This window comes from Limulus polyphemus, unplaced genomic scaffold, assembly GCF_000517525.1.
Source record: "Limulus polyphemus unplaced genomic scaffold, Limulus_polyphemus-2.1.2 Scaffold1399, whole genome shotgun sequence".
Lineage (NCBI taxonomy): Eukaryota > Metazoa > Arthropoda > Merostomata > Xiphosura > Limulidae > Limulus > Limulus polyphemus.
In genome coordinates, this window is record NW_013667009.1 from 78,539 (window position 1) to 96,342 (window position 17,804).

The following is a 17,804-nucleotide window of genomic DNA, read 5'->3' on the forward strand; positions in this document are numbered from 1 at the left end:
GGCTTATTTGCCACTGTCAGTTTTGAACTGTTGACTAGAAGAAAGTGTAAATTTACTAATTTTTTGCATTTTGTTTGGATCCCCCATCTATTTTTTTCAGAAGTTAATAACTGCATTCTTTAATTTATGGTAGATGTGGATCTAGGGAAGCAGATCCCCCTCCTTGTTTCTCAGAAACTCACCTCCCTCCATCCATTTTTCACAAATTAATAACTTATTTAATGTTGCATAAGCAGACACAGATCTAAGAGGATGGGAGTCTTAGAGGGTGCACACCCCTCCATTGTTTTCAGTAATTAATATCTATTCTTTAATGTTTTATAAGCAAGTGTAAATCTAGGGGGGGTTCGACACCCTCTCATTATTATTATTTCGGAGATTAATAGAAAAACAGTTAGATATAGTATCAAAAAAAAGAAACTAGGTGTCAATGATTTTATTTTATTGGCAATCTGAAATCAACACAGGTAGGGTTGACAGCAATCCAATTATTGCTTCAGCTAATAACTGATTATTTTTGAGCTAATGCAACAATATGAATGTTAATTGAACATTGCTATGGTAAATGTTCATGCCTTGTCTTTTTTCAGATACAGTAACAATGTTTGTAGACAAGAGATTTATTTTAATCGAAGTTAGTGTTGTTGATGACACCTGCAGCTCTTATAACATAGAAAGAAATATTGAAAAAATTACAACACACATCTAAAATAAGAACTTCTTTTATTTGCTATGTCTTGTGTGTATTCTCTTCATCAGGTTTAGCTACTAAAAATACATATTATATAGAATGTTTAGAATTGATAACTAAGTACACGTAATTAGAAACTGAGTTTATGAGAAGAATGCAATGTGAGTCACCTGTACAGAATGAAGTATGTGAAGTAAAATGTTGTGTTTTCTGGCTTTGTCATACAGCAATTAAATATATGCGATAACTAAAAGGACCTAGCAGAACTGGCACAAGAAAAATTCAGAACAAAACTATACATCTTTTATTCCATGTAGTGTCAGAGAATCTTAATTTAAATAAGTTTTTGTTCTAAACTTTTATGATAGATTTGTTGTGGGCACCATTAGTAAAAAAAAAAGTAAGCTTGTGTCATCACATCCTTGTGGTCTGGGAAGTTGATGTTTGGGGACTTGGTGGTCAAGGGTTCCCTATCTCTTATAACTTAATGTTTGTTACAGAATCAGTTTTTCATTGTTTAGAAGTTGGGACTGTTCTGAGAGAGATGTTTCTCTTGTTATTACTATCTAAAGTGAAAATACACATGGTATGATTGTATAAGTAACTACTTTAAAAAAATAAGTTGGAAAAAGGCATCGTGTTTAACAATGCTATAATTTTTTGTAAGTATGATTATAGATAATTATAACTATTTAATTTTACTTAAAAAATTCAAATGTTTATTTTTAACTGTTTTTATTTTCATATCAATCACGTTACTAGATATAACGATATATATGCTTTAAAATTTCTGGATTATAACCTGACTGAGCTAATCATTTACAGAATACACTAACTTATTTTAACTTTGTGTAATTTATTTAGGTTAGTTTATGACTATATAGTTGACATGGGTTAATTCAAAATAATGATTATTTTTGGTAAAAATCTATTACCCATTTTTGGATTTTCAAGCATTTCCCTTTTTGTACAGACTTTGAAAACTTGTTATAGTTTAACATCAAACACTTGATCATTTGCTAATGAAACTCAGCTTTGAAAAAAAAAATGTCTTGAATCATTCAAATAAAATTTCAGCTTCATTATCCTGTTCACAAACCTCTGGTAATCAACCTGGCTGATGACTCAGAAAGTGACAATTCAGATGTTGACTCTGGCTGCAAGACATATAAAGTGCCTACAACAAAATCAGAGATACCTGCTGGTTTGGATGAGTTTTTGAAAATGGCAAGAATGAAGTCTAATGTAATTATTACAATTTTTTTCTGTTAGCGTGAAGTAACTTTATTAGAATTTAATTGTGTCATGTATCTTGATTTATATGCAATGAAATGTTATTCCATATAATCCTTTTAATCTTTATCAAAATAGTTTTAAAAACTGTGTGTGACAAACAATACAATAATTTATTATAAATTTATTAAATGTATTTGTTGCTGATATGTTTTATGTATGTTAATATATTTGAAAAACAGTCTCTAGTAGACATTTTATAAATATTGCATGGTAAAATAAGGCTTCAGTAATTTTCTAAGGCTCTCTATTAATGATTTGTAAAGTTTGTATTTTCAATGTTGTATTACTCAACACGCGACTTAAAAGCACTTCTTACATTTGTATATCAATAATAAAAGCATAATTAGCAGTTATTTTCTTTGTTATAACTTTCTGTTGTTACTAAGTATTAGGTTAGTGCTATGTTATCTTTAGATTGCAGAATTGTTAAAGACAAAAGATGTGAATCTACAATAGCTCTTTACAATTTCAGGTTGTATGATTTATCTCTTTTGCTACTGCCTTGGTTGATTACACTGATCATGTGATCACCCCCCCCCCCAAGTGACCATCAGTTTCTATACTATAAATTTTAACATAATTTCTTTGTCTTTGCTAAATTTTTCAACCTTTCAATAAACAAAATATAGACAACAAAGATCAGAATTTGTAGTAAGTGTTTTTAATTAAAAACTTCTCTGTGAATATCTGAAATCAGTGTTGACTGCTCAAAGTGACATTCATTATCATATTCCATTTGCATAATCTCTAAAACCTCCTAAATAAATATCAAAAGTTTTTTTTTGTTTGTTTTTCAGAAGAACTTAATATTTTATCTGATATTTTCTCTACCCTAACTCTATACGGGGTTGTTCAATTTGACCAACCTAGTAATCACCATAAAACTAAAGGTGGGAAGGAACAGTCTTAGTACAGGCTGCAGCTCTACCCTTTCCCATATTCCTCTTAGCCCTGCCTCTTCTCTATGATATGGTGGTGGTGTTTGTTGTGATGTACCCGGCCTGGGTGATTCAGGAACATTCTCATCTGATGAAAGTTTTTCATCAGCTACATCCTGATCTGTCAACCACAAATTCAAGAAGAGGTGGTTCAAGGTTTTGTGGTCAGTGAGTTTTATAGACAGGTTTTATCAGAGGCATTAAAACAGAAGCATCAACTTCAGATTCCTCTGACAAAAGGCCTCCTTCATCAGATGAGAATGACACATTTAAAAGAAATTCTGCTTTTTTCCAGATTCTTTAGTAAGAATTTATTCATAATTGTTTGGCTCTTTCTTGTTCATATGCCATTTCTAGGTGAAGGAAAACACATTACATGTGTATTACATTTATTTTATGTTGTTTATCATTACATATATTGTGTAACATTAAACGTGTGTATGTGTGTATTCTGTGATGTAAATCATAGATTTCAGAAACAGTAGAAAGTTAAAACCAGCTACACTTGATAAACAACAATATCCTAAAACTATTGACTACAGAGATTCCATATATATATTATGAATAATGATTACGTACTTCAAGGTAATAGTTCATAAGCACAGTTTAACTTACAGTTCTCTGGTAAATAGGTTGTTTCCAAAATGATTAGCTCTATATTTCAGAAAGTTAGAAATATTAGCTAAACTGAAATGGACTGTATTTATATTACTGGAAACTAAGTATTTATTTGGTTAGTGTGTAAACATGGTCAAATAGAAAACAGGCTGTTAATAAGCACTTACATACTTTTACACTTGTACTGCTAAATTCTGACCATCCCAGGAGGTTAACTAACATCCAAATTCCTACAAATTTATTAGATCAGATCAGACTTTATACAGAGCTGTATCATAAACATTTTCTTTAAATTTTATATAATATTTTAGACAATTCTCGTTGCAACCACTGTACTGTACTGTCAACAAGCCAATAAATCCTACCCCACTTTGTTCTTGGAGCCAGGATTACAATAAACTGTAGGAAACATGTCACACACACACACACGATGATGTTGTATGACAGTGTCGCATAAACTAACAGCAGGAGCAATGATTCATTGCTTTATGTCCAGCAGGTATCTACTTCAGTTGGTAACAGGAAAATGTTATAAGTAGAAATTCTTGGTAGAAGTACCTTGGAACTTTGTGGTCAATACTAAAAGGATAGAACAATACTAATTTCTTATTTTTCAACCTTTTTCATTATACTGTGACTTGTCTGAATCAAGTATGCTGCTAGGCTAGAGAAAATAACAGATGAAGAAAATATTTTTTAATCTAACATGAAAATGTCTTTGACCTTGGAGCAGTCAACACTCTCACTTCATATATTCATAGAAAATTTGTTTTGTAAAAATACTTAATTAAAAAATCTGATTTTCTTTCTATGAAAAACTATTAGCTCTCTTGAGTGACCACTGTAGTATGTGACCTTAGCCTGAGGTGATATAAAAAAAAATGTATACAACTATTTATATTTTGTTCACAAGGACAAAACTAAGTGAAGACCACCTAATGATAAGTCTTGAAAAATATACCTGAATAACAATGTCATTTTCAAGTCGTAAAAGAGTAAAAATCAGATCTTTGTTATTTCACACCTTCTGGTGCCTACTAAGATTTTGATTGAAATAATATCGTTACCTTTAAAGCTCCTTTGCTTTTTACTCATTTTGTGTTTTCAATTTGATAATGGCCATGTAAAAATCAATTTATATATATAAGATAGAGTACAATATAATGTGAGAGTCCAGTACTTATTTAGAAGCTATTATTATGTACTGTTATGTCTTTCTGCTATTTCATCTATCTGTATGCAATTTTAACTGTGATTTTAATGATATGAGTCTTAAAGCACTAAATCATTTCCCTTTATGCCCCTATTTTGTAATTTATATTTTTGTTCAGAAAAAAGAGGGATTAGGGGCATAAATTGTGTAAAAGTGATAAAAAAAAATGTTGAGATATAAAATAATGTGTATTTAAATAGTGTATGCTATTGAAAGTGTAATGCATTTTTTTTCCCTGTATGACTGGAATTTTGAGTACAAGTTTCCATTTTTTTTATATACATAAAATTGTTTTGAACGATTTTAGATTTAATGGAGTACTGGCACCGTTTATTATTACTTGTAATTGAGTTTTTATTCAAGCTTGGATGTATAGAAAATAGGCTGGTTTCGTTTATTTTTTGCCATTTTGTTAGATCTACTTTCTTTGTGAATTTCGATAGGAATTTTCTCCTCAAAAATCAAATTAACTTCAAGTCTACTAATCTGGTATATTGGTTCATATATGTCTAATAATTATAGCCACAAATTGTTTGAGCAGTTTATTTATAATGTGTTGATCACTTACTCATCACTTGGACATTATTTATGCTTGGATGATTGGAAGAAATTCCTAAATCTTAGAACTAGGTCAGTTTCAAATTTGGGTATAATTAGACTTGTGAAACTTTAATGTCAAACATCTGGTTATGAAAGTTTACCAGCAAGTAACTTGGATTTTTCAAATGCATAATTATTTAAATTAAAGTTGTTATTCACTGATGTTAATTAAGTAGTGTGAGGTTAGCATTTATTTTGTTCTGAATGGTTATTGTCTTTCTTTCTTTTTTTGATTGTTAACCATGAACATGTGTAACAGTGGACAAATCTGCTTAGTGCCAGTTGCTCTCATAAAAAAACCGTGAATGAGTTGTAATGACTAAATTGCTGTAAAAAATGTATCTTCTTTTCAGATGTTTTTAGTTTTTAATTTTATCAGGTTTAAATTGAGGAATAAATAGTACTTTTGCTGTGTCATTCGACTGCTCCTCATTTTCTTAAATTAAGTATTTACTTCAATCTGACAGTATACATGCCTATAGTTTTACCAACAGTGGGCACCTCAGTGAATGAATCAGAGTTATAACTGCCAATAATCAACATAACCTCCCAGTCATTGCACTGAGTAGAACCTGACTGAATTAGCAACGGAAATACTGTTTTCAAATACGCTCACTGTATGATGTAGTTGCTTTGAAAATTTTTTAAATTCATTCAGCCTCATATCCTGTATACACAGAGGTTGAGTATGTAATATTAAAATATTTTGAATAAGGAAATCAGTAAGTTAGGTGACAACCAAAACCAGTATAAAATTGCAGTGCAATTACATTTATCAGAACAAAACTTTTGTTGTTTTGTAAGTAGTTTGTCACCAAAATTTTATTGCTTTCTGGGAAAGGTATATAACAGCACTATCTGATGCAAAATATTCTTACTTAACTCAGTCTTAAGAGATATGTTTATATATCCCTTGTACTTAATAGCATTGTAAAAAAAAGGAATATGCATCTATTTGGGGAACCAGAACTATCCAGAAAGATGCTTGAAACAAGTTATACCCTATATGTGGAAAGCACAGAAATGTAGTCTGTAACAAGTGAGAATTCTCAAACACAGTTTGATGGCAAAAGCCATTCATGTGGCATAGACAACATAATCAAGAAAAATCTTTATCTGGAAAAGCCACAGAAGTTGCTTCTATGACATATCTGTTAAACTGTTTTATACTTCACACAACTGGAGATTGAAATGGGTAATCATGCTATTCCTTACAAAGATATACTGGTAAAGTTGCCAGACACAGCACTTATGATTTTATTTATGATCAAATTGTTGAAGCAAGCACTGGGAAACCATTTTCTTCATACACTTGGATGATCTATGGAAAACACGAAGGGAGTGGTGTGTGCTCCAGACATGACATCTTCACAACAGAGCTTTTCATTATGGAAACTATAATGCATGGTTGTCAAGATGCAAAGTCATCAAAGAGAACATAATTTTTCATGAGCTGTAATGATGTGGGGAGGCTCCAAAATTATTTTAGAATAATGTACTTAGTCTGAGTGTGCGATACTTAGGTTTTTGTATTTATTATTTTTAATTTTTTAAGCATTTTGATGAATATTGTGGTGTAAGTTCATGTTCTAATCTATTTACTCTTAAATTAAGATTATTCTTTTTTTGTTGCAAATGCATATAGGTATCTAATTCAGACCAGGATAATAATTCTGTGACAGTGTCTAAGTTATCAGAAGCTCAGCAACAAGAGTACAGAAAACTAAAAGCTGAAATTGCCAAGAGAGTTCTAACTTCAAAACAGGATGAAAATATTACCATCTCAACCAGAAATTCCCTTCCAGAATATCATGGACAACAACAGAAGCAGTTAATTGGAAAAGCACATAAGAGGCATGAATTGAATTTAAAATTTCATAAGTAGGTATTTTTTGGATAATACGTAAGCATTGTAAGTTATGTTGTTGATATCAATGAGTTTGTCATTTCAACACTGATATTGTATGTTTTTTCAGTATAAGCTGACTTTACACTTTTTTAGGACGCACAAACATTTGTAAAACATTCCATATACATATGCACAAAACTGATGATGTGATGTATCAGGTAATTGGTTGAGTTATGTATTCAGGGATTTGATGATACTGTGATTAATATGTATAGCTGTAACAAAGAAAGGGGATCTCTAATTTTCAATCTTGGCTGCCCACTTAGCAGAAACAGCCTTTAAATACTGCTTTTTTGACGAGTTGTTGAAAGAGATTTGTTCTCAGTTTATCTGTAGTGACCATTGAATGAGAACACTTCTGCCACTGTCTCATTTGATCAGTTCCATAAACAGTGGTCATATCGCTTGCTGGAAATTACACAAACTGTCATTTCAACTAACAAACAGTTTGAGAGCTGCACATCTCAAATAGAAATGTGTAGGCACAATTTCATTGGTGTTTTGAGTACAAACTGTGGGCAGAATATGATTGTAAATATATGATGTGATCTGAGAAATTACATTTGTACTATTTCTGCATTGACAGTACATCCAGCCTAGTGAGGAAAGTTAGTGTTAAATGAAGACAGGCCTGGAACCTGAATTAAGTGCTAGATTTCTTGTTTTTTATATATATATTTTTTATTTGTTATATATTTTTCAACAAAAGTAACTAAAATGTAAAGAATAAAACCTTCTTCAGTAACAGAACTTAAAATAATAACACATTTCAAATTTCACATGCTCAGTTCATGGGAAAAGCAAGCTCTGGTATACACATGACTGACTGACTTAATTTTTAATAGATTTTAATAGAATGTTAACAATTTTCAAACAATCAACGTTTTTAGTTTACACGTTATATATATAGTTTTCTTGGTTCCGAGCTAAATTAAAATCTTTATTCTGAGATGCTAATATTTCTACACATCTTCATTTTGAAGCAATGTGGCTTAACATGACTGTAGCATAAATCACTCTGATGACCTCTCAATATCTGTTATAGTTTATATATACAGAATGTTAACAATTTTCAAACAATCAACGTTTTTAGTTTACACTAGATCGGAACCAAGAAAACATTTAGGATAGAGGGAAAATCTGCATTACCTATTCCTGCATTCCACCACCTGATGTTTATATGCATCCACCCAGTGAGTGCAATGTATGAGTGTTGAAATGCAGAAATGGGTAAACCAGATTTTCCTTCCATCCCAAATGCTCTCTTGTTTCTGTTCTCTTTTCATCCCTACCTCCCAACAATTTTAAAATTAAATGTTTTGTTACTAATAAATACTTCAATTACTTGCAGCCTGTGCTAGTAGGGGCATGGGTTGTGAGTTTCAGTTTATAGCACGTAATTCATTAAAGCAAGAAGAGTAGACTAAACATTTTCATTTTAGATCTAGATATCTAGCATATAAACATGCAAGTCCTTGGAAACTGAGAAAATATTATAATGCTAGAATGAAATTCTGAAGTGGGCAATTTGGAGCAAAGAAGTCGCAAACTACAATAAAAGTGATGACTGAGAATTTATTTAAATAGTTTCTTTTTAAGTTAAGAAATTAAACATATAATATAAAAATTTGAATTATAAACTAGGTTTTGATGAAAGTTATTTTAGTATAACTGTAAAATGGTTGTGACATGCACACTTCGATGTACCCATATCTAGATCATTAATCACAAGTAGTAATGATGCAATATCAGCTGATCAGTGGCTCAACACTGACTGGACAGAACTAACTGATCAAGAGGTGTACTTTCAAGGGTGACAGTGAAATGATCCACAAGTCAAGCCAGTTACACTGAATAAAGCACAGTCTAGCCTTAAAAAATCATCAAATGGTTTGAACAAAACATCTGCATGAAAATGATAATGTAATATGTTATTTGCTTAAAGCTGATGAGAAGCTTCAAAAGAAATTTTAGTTCGGAAGCAGACTGATTTTTTTCCATCTTTTGAAAGTGATTTGTTGATATTTAACCAGTACTTTGTATTCTGTAAGTAAGTAACTTATATGGACAAAGGGATATTTATGTGAAGATAGTGAAATGGCATTTAGATTATGCAATCTGTATAATTATTTACAATATATAGAATAAAAACTGATTAATTTATTGTACATACAGTTCTTTTTTGTTTACCAGTTGCATGCTCACTGTTACTAGTTTCAACCTTTACATTTTATCAATTGATACTGCATACTATTAAAGTATACATTATATTCAGAATGGCTGATTTGAAAATCCTGATGTTTCAGTAATGTGGATGAATTAGTTTATTACTGATATGTAATATATATGATATGTAATATATATGATATGTCAAATATATATTAACGAGGTTTTACTGTAGTTTACTTATATCCAAAATTGGTTGAGAAAGTATGACTGAGTTCAGTCTTCCTTGGCCAGTACAATCCGTAGATCTCACATTAAGCATAATTAACATTGCCGAAGGTGAGGTTATTGATAAAATGGCTGGTCAACACTTTGAAATTTCAGTTGAGATACAATAAATAATTATTACTCTGTTGTTGCATATTTTGTATTATCATGTTAAGATGTTATGGGATGTTTAGTTTCAAATTTCATATCTGAATTATTTCAAGTAAATGAAAATTTTGAAGATAACATGTAGAAAATAGTTACATTTAATTTGAAAGTTTGGTACTATCATTAAAAGCTTTCTTTGAGTTTTTAAGGTTTTAGTTGTCGTGTGTATTTATTTATGACATTATGTATGTATATAATTCTGGTTAGTTTTATAGAATTAATGTTATTTTTAGTTTTGCTCATTTTTTATCAAAAGGTATTCATAATTAGTTGACAAATATGTATAAATTGTTAGTGTTCTTCCAAAATATGTGATATGTTCTGAAAATGTTATATACACAAATGTCTAATAAACTATTTTATTGTTGTAATTGAAACTAAAGGCTTATCATCCACTTTTGATTGCAATTCATTTCATATATTGCTTTAATAATATAATTAAAATTGTAATAATTTGTTTGTTTTGGCAGGTCTGTATTACAAGCAGAACAGTCAAAACTAATATCACTGAAAAAACGAGCAGAAGAAAAAAAAGCTTCACTTTTGTCTGCCGAAATCCAAGTTAAAAAACTTCAGGAGCGTGTAATAGCAGCACAAAGAGTAGTATCTGCAAATAAACGCCTGGTTGATCGATTAACCTTCCAGGTATTTTTTGAGTTCAGTAAATTTCATCAGATGTTATTATTAATTACATAAGCATTGTGATTTGGTTTGTCTGACTATATATATACACACACACTCTCTATCAATCTTAACCTTTATTTGCCAATCTCACATGAAGAAATTAATAGAAAAATCAAATATAATCATACTACTATAATGGGGATGGAATGCCAACCTCATGAGATAAGTTTATCTTACCCCCAAGTGGTAGTACCTTGTTTTGTTTTTCTTTTTTTTTGCTACTTTGGAGAGCAATCACCTTCCCACAGCTGTCTGCAGGCAGTGAAGGGGGTGATATTTATATATTCATTTTGAAATAAAAAAATCATAAATTACTATATCAGTACCACAGAATTCCACTATAATTAATCAGGCTTAGTAACTAAGCTGTATTTGGGTCTAAAAAATATGATATTTCCAACTCCATATTCTCCTACCTTTCCATTTCACTTCTACCATGAAAAGGAAGGTTTTTCCTGTGTAAAACAAATTTGCAAAGGCTGAGAAGACCATTCTGGGGGACATTCTGAGCTTTCAATTAGTTGTAAGCATGTAAGAGAGCAAGTATTTCCAAAAATAGTAGAGGTAGGCTTGGCCACCTTGGTTGATTCACTAAATTTAATAATATCTCAGAAAATACAAAAGATAGGAGGTTCTTGTTTTATATTCTAGCTTGTCAATATCTATAATTTGAGTTCCTAATTCGTACAAAAGTGTAGACTTTGTATTTGGACATCATAAGCATCTAATGTAAACCAAAGCTGCATTCAGCATACCATGTGACACACATATTTAGGATTATTTTTTCAATATTTACTTTTAAGTTAAGAGGTTAACTTATGTATAATACTAAAATTTTAATTATAATTTACAATTTGATACCAGATTTATTGACATGCATTCATAAAATAGTAGTTAAATAAAATTCTGAATGTTCTACAAACATGATGACATGCCCTTTGACCCCTACTATAGTAATACCTGTCCAGGTAGGGTTAAATAAAATGAAAATGCTTGTTTATTTACTGATATCAAAAAGACAAAATTTAAATTTTTACTTAATTTTTATCTGCTGCTTATCTGGAGTATTTTGTAAATGGAACAAACAACATGGCAGACACATCATTGTTTTGACTCAGGTATTTCTTAGTGAAAGATTATAGCTGATGTTGGCTTACATTACAAAATGATTTTTAGTATGACTCAAAAAGTCAAATCAGTAAAGTTATTTTGCACATTTTTATACTATCTGCAAACATGACAATTTGAATAATTTGGAGCTATATATGATAATGCTATATTGTTCTTCTCTATTAAACAACAGTGCGTTTTATAGCAAAATTTGTATATTGAATAAAAATTGTCATAAATACTAAAACTTTTTGCCAGAAGTTAATGATTCTACATATTTTACCATTAAGATGACTAATATGTCTGTAAGAATAAAACCTAAAGGGGGTATGTAATGTATTCACCATATTTTAATAAGACTCGATATTATAACTGTTGTAAAGCAGGCTTAGGACTAACGTGGATCAATAACAATAGGTAATTATTTTTATAATTTTAATTTCATGTTTTTATTGTTGGTATATACATGTTGTTACACTTCATTTAAAAAACATTCCTGAAAGCTGTTGGATAGAATTGTTATCATGCTGTTCTAAAATATGAGTCTTGTGTATTCTCATTTTAATTATGTTTTTATTAATTATATAACCATACTTATAATAGGAAGACATACATTTAAAGAATTATCTGTTTGATAGCAAATGTAATAATTTTGGTGTTGAATGTAAATAACCTTAAATAATTTGTGACCTTTGTTCTGGAAACAGATTAGCATGGTTGAACGTAAAATACAGAGTGAAGCTACAAAAGTTGAGGAACTGGAAAGGTTTTTTTGCAGTAACAGTGATAAAGATATTCCTGTAACTGTTCATGTTTCTGCTTCACAACCCGTGATGAAAAGAAGAGTAGTTTTTACTGGAAACTTCAATAATACTGTAAGTAAAAATATGACAGTAGTTATTTGTGAAGCTTGAAGGCTGTTAGCCTTTTTGTCCTGTCAACTGTATCAATAAGGCTATTGTTAAGTTGCAACATATACTGGTTTACAGTAACAACGTTTTCTAAGTATAAAATTATTAGTATTAAAGATGTGTTTGAGATCCGGTATAATGTATTTTTTTAGAACAAAATGGTTATGAGAAGATTTACAACGAGAGTCTTAAGTACTTTCCTTAATTTCTGATCTAGATGAACAGAAGAATGAAGTTTAAAAATTAAGCTTGTCCTTCCATATTCTTTCTCTAAAGAATGGACTTGTATTTAAATAGCTGTAGTTTACTAATTACTTCAGGTTATCAAATGTACTAAACATAATATGAAGATCTTGTATGTTTATGGCTTGTTCCAACAACTTGCAATTTTCTGTCTGAGGCACATTTAGTACTCTACTTAGTACTGCATGTTGAAATGTACCTGAAGATTTATTTGTAGAAAACATGATGAAGTATATATGTACATTCTTTTGTAACCACAGAATAGGAATTTTCACATTGTTTACACCAATAAACCTGAAAAAGTAGGAGTTGAAAATTGGGACAAAAAGTTGAGGAAAAATGTAGGAATTATACCAAAACTTGAAAAAAGATATTTTAGAAAATTAACTAATTATTATATTCCTTGAGAACTTAGGTCAGATATTTTTTTTATAAATAAAAATACAATATTTTATTATCTAATATCTAGTTGCATTGTTATTTTTTTGAATTTTTGTTTCTCTAGTACCATAGTCTGAAGTATGTACATTCTGAAGATTTTATCAACCTTAATAATGAAATTGAAAACTAAATATTTTAAAATTAGCTAGAATTATGAAGAAAAGTTGAAACATCAGTGTTTTTGGTATGTGTGTGTGATGGTCTGGAAAATCTGGAATTTTACTTGGAAAGTCAAGAAAAACAGTTTTGTAAAAGGATGTGTCCATCCTGAGTTTGTCAGTTATTATTATAACTAGAATTTGACAGTTACAGTGATGATAGTATTTTGCTAGTGACTTAATGCTTAACTAAAACTAAAGTATAATTTTCTATGTATATTTCTTGAGTTTGTTAGTGCCATTTTTCCATGAAAAGTACTATAGTGGATATAAATGTTTAACATATAATCATAGACATCTGCAATGTTGTAAATTTGGTCTACAAAAGCCTGAAAGATGATGATGTTCCTTTTTGTGCATGTTTAACAAATCATTTAAAGTTAACCACATGTATTTTTGCCTTATGCACGATAGATGTATAAGCTAATTATTAAAATAACAAATCAGTTATTAACTACTTTATGTGACTTTCTGCAAAACTTCAGCAACAATAAAACCATGCTAGTAAGCTTTAGAACATTTGCTAGACTTTTTTTATATTTCTATAGTTTATTGTTGTTGGAAAATAATATAAACATTAGGTGCTTTAAGTGTTTGATTACTTTCATAAAGTCATAGTCTGGTTACATTTTTTAAGAGATTTTCTTAAAATTTTGGGCTTATTTGTATAACATCTTCAAATACTGGCAGATAAAAGGTTTTAGTTGAATTTTTCTTTGAAAAATAAAAGTTTAATATTAAAAACACATGTAAATTAAGTTTTGTGTTATGTTTGTACAGGGAATAAAAAGACCTCGATTAAGTTCTCTGTCTAATCATACTGAAAAGAAGATAAATTCCCAAAGTACCAGACAGATCTATAGTGCTGAAGAATTAGCAGAAAAGAAACGGCAACTTCAGCAGAAGGAAAGAGAGTTAGCTTCACAGCTCATGCAGATGAAATTAAATATTCAAAATAGCTCATCTTCTACACCAAATAGTCCTGCCCGCCTGGGCTCTAAACAAAGAATAGTTGAGGAAAAGAAAAACTCATGCAACAGGAAAGTAATTTCAAATGTTTTGTCCCAACATGTGACAAGTAAAACAAATAGTAACTCTGCTAGTCATAGTAAAGTGAAAATAGATGAAGATGAAAATATTACTCCAGTACAAAATGTTATGGATCAAGACAACAAGTCTTTAGTGTCCTGTGATTCTGTTAACACATCACCATTATTTTCTGAAAATTTGGAGGTAAGTGCATGTGTAATTTAAAAGTCAGTTGTGTGAACATTTATGAAGATAAGTAATATATATATAAAAAATAGCATTTATTTTTTTTTTCATATTAATGGAACAGTTATATTTGAAGCCAGTAAAAAATGAGCCTGCATAAAGTATTTTTCACAGATGAGTACATGGTCATTTTTCCAAATACAGTTAAAGATATTAGATCATTAACTTTTTCCATATGGGGTCAGTGGCTGTGACCAACATTCTAGCTATACAAAGTTACCACCATGAAATTTGGTAAGCTTTCACTAAACATTACAAGTCTTTTGTACACAAAAAATCATATTTTGTAATTAAGTATTTTTACTAAATCTGTCTTTGAATATACAGATTAGGAAATGTTAGAGTCAAAAATTAGGAAGAATGTTTTTTGGAAACTGTTCAAGATGGTTTTCTTCACCAATTGGTCAAGGAACAATGCTGTTTTAGATTTATTATTAACTTCTAATATAGAAATGGTTGAGAGGATGAAAATTGAAGAAAATCTGGGTGCAAGTGATCATTTCTCTGTTAGGTTTGATGTGTTGCTGCATATCAAGATCAAGAATAATGATATTTTGGTTACAAATTTTGAAGGGATGCAACAAGAATTATCTGTTGTGAATTGGGCACAGATAAACATGTTCCTCATAGAAAGAAAACGGTGACTGCAAGTAAAAAACCAGGTTGGCTCATAAAGGGTATAAGGAATAAAATTAAAGAAAAACATCACAAAGTTAAGGAAGTTAAATTGACTGTTATGATGGAAGATTTAGAAGATTACAGAACATCAAGAAAGTTGGTGAAACAGGAAATTAGAACATAAAAAAGGATGTATGAAAAAAGGTTGGCTGGAAATGTAAAAATTAACAGTAAGGATTTCTTTAAATATGTTAAGGGTAAACAAAATGTTAGGATAGAAGTAAAGCATTTGAGGGATGATAGAGGAAGGCTTGTATCTGAAGATTGAGCTAGCTGGGTTATTAAATTCTGCTTTTTCTTTAGTTTTTACGAAGGAAGATTTAAGCAATATTCCTTATCCTGAACAGTTGATAGATGGAAACAAGATGATCACATTAATTCTGAGCTTGTTAAGAGAAAATGATATACTTCCTGGGCCAGATATTTTCACAAGGGTTTTGAAGGAGGTTAAGGATTGGATATGGGAGCCACTTGCTACTATTTTTTGTAAGTATTTGAATAATGGGCAGGTGCAAGTGGATAGGAAGTTAACTAATGTCACTCCTCTTTTCAAGGGAAGATATAAAAATTGTCCTAGTAATTGTCTTAAATTAGTTGTGGGAAAAGTTTTGGAAAGTATAATAAGAGATGCTTTGCAAAGTCATTTAAAAAAGTTTGTAATTCAATATGGTTTCACTAAGGAAAGATCTTGCCTTATAAATCTTTTGACATTCTTTAAAAATTTACTGCTTATGTAGATGAGGGTAAAGGGTGTAGATTTGGTGTATGTGGATTTTAAGAGAGCATTTGACAAGGTGCCACATAAAAGGCTTGTAAAAAAAATATATATATCTCTATAGATGTGGAGGATAAGTTGGCTAATTGGATAGAAAAGTGGCTGGATGGAAGAAAGCAGAGAGTGGTTATAAATGGAGTTCAGTTAAAGTGGGATACCTCAGGACTCAGTCTTAGGATCTTTGCTCTTTTACTTAAATTTGTTGATGGCTGTGAGGAGGATGCTACTTTACAAATGGATTTAGATCATTTATTGAGTAGGGCAAATAAATAGCAGAAGGGTTTTAATTATAATAAATGCAAGTTAATGCATGTGGGTTATCATAATTTGAATTATAAGTATACTTTGGATTAGAATAACCTTAACAGTGTTTTGAAAGAAAAGACTCTTGGTTTAGTGGTTGATCAGTCTTTACACCATCCAAACAGTGTGTTCTTGTTTGTGGTAGGACAAATGGGATTTTAGGTCATATCTACAGAAATAGTGAATGCAAGTCTAAAGAGATAATAATTTCATTGTGTTCAGTCTTGAGCTCCTTACTTTATGAAAAACATTGAATTGTTGGAAAGGGTTCAGAGGAGGGATACTAGGATGGTACCTGGAATGAAAAGGTTGTTATACCATGATAGGTTAAGATCTCTGAAATCATTTTCGTTTGAAAAAGGAAGAGTTGAGTTGTTTAAGACTGTAAAGGGCATTGATACATCATCTTTTTTCATACTTAATGGTGAGAATGGAAGGACTAAGGACCACAGATATAAATTTTGGCAGGATAGAACACATTTTCTGTTAAGACAGTTTTTTGTTTTTTAACAGAGTAGTTGGCCATGGGAATGGATTGCTTTTGGATGTGGTGGAGGCAGTAAATTTAAATAAGTTTAAGGAAAGGCTTGATAACTATATGAATGATAAGGGCTGGCTTTGAGTTTTTTTATTATTAATATTAATAGTTTTAGTTAGTTTAATAGATGGGACAGCCTAGATGGACAAATAGGTCCCTTGTTGACCCTAAATATTATGTTATATGAAGTCAGAGTGTTGACTAATCTGAGTGCAAATTGATTTTCGTCTTGAGATAAAAATACTTTTCTTCATCTGAAAATTTTTAAATTTAATTTGCATAACCTCTAAAACCTCCTAAATAAATATCAAATATATATTTTTCAATGAAATTATATTTTATCTGTTGTTTTCTCTACACTAACTCTATAGAGACTCAGTTGATTTGAATGACCTGGAAAACACCATAAAAAAAATTATTCAAATTAATCTAAATTACCATGCTTTCTAGAATGACTAGAGATTATAAAAGGAAACTGCAATTGCTTATCTTAAATAGCTTAAGACTAATAACAGTCTACATCTGTTTATGCTTGATTTTATTATATTATGTTGTCAAGAAACTAATGCTGCATTTTGGACCTCCCCCCCCCCTCCAAAAAAAAAAAAGTACATCATGTATAATAGTTAAATGAACTGCCTAAACGTCACGTTAGTGTAGCCTATATAATGGTTAAAGTTTAGTATACTCTAATCCCTTATAGTGATGGCACACAAAGAGACACATTTGGCATGTAATGCTGTTTGAATACAAGAAGAGAAACAACGTCTCTGTAGTCACAAAGAATATCAAAGAAGTTTATGGAAATGTTTTGAACGTTCG

General features: G+C 30.4%; 1 protein-coding gene across 3 annotated transcripts in view; it reads left to right on the forward strand.

Moving 5' to 3' along the window:
• Positions 1-17,804, forward strand: part of LOC106463407 (zinc finger C3H1 domain-containing protein-like) — a 111,188-nt gene that overhangs the window by 36,185 nt on the left and 57,199 nt on the right. For all 3 annotated transcript variants that reach the window (XR_002611481.1, XM_022390891.1, XM_022390890.1), the window contains exons 9-13: positions 1,769-1,936; positions 7,002-7,237; positions 10,337-10,511; positions 12,368-12,535; positions 14,194-14,646. Coding sequence is in view for 2 of the 3 variants with exons in the window: in XM_022390891.1 (XP_022246599.1) it covers positions 1,769-1,936; positions 7,002-7,237; positions 10,337-10,511; positions 12,368-12,535; positions 14,194-14,646 (1,200 nt within the window). In the remaining variant the exon portion in view is untranslated. The remainder of the gene's footprint in view (positions 1-1,768; positions 1,937-7,001; positions 7,238-10,336; positions 10,512-12,367; positions 12,536-14,193; positions 14,647-17,804) is intronic.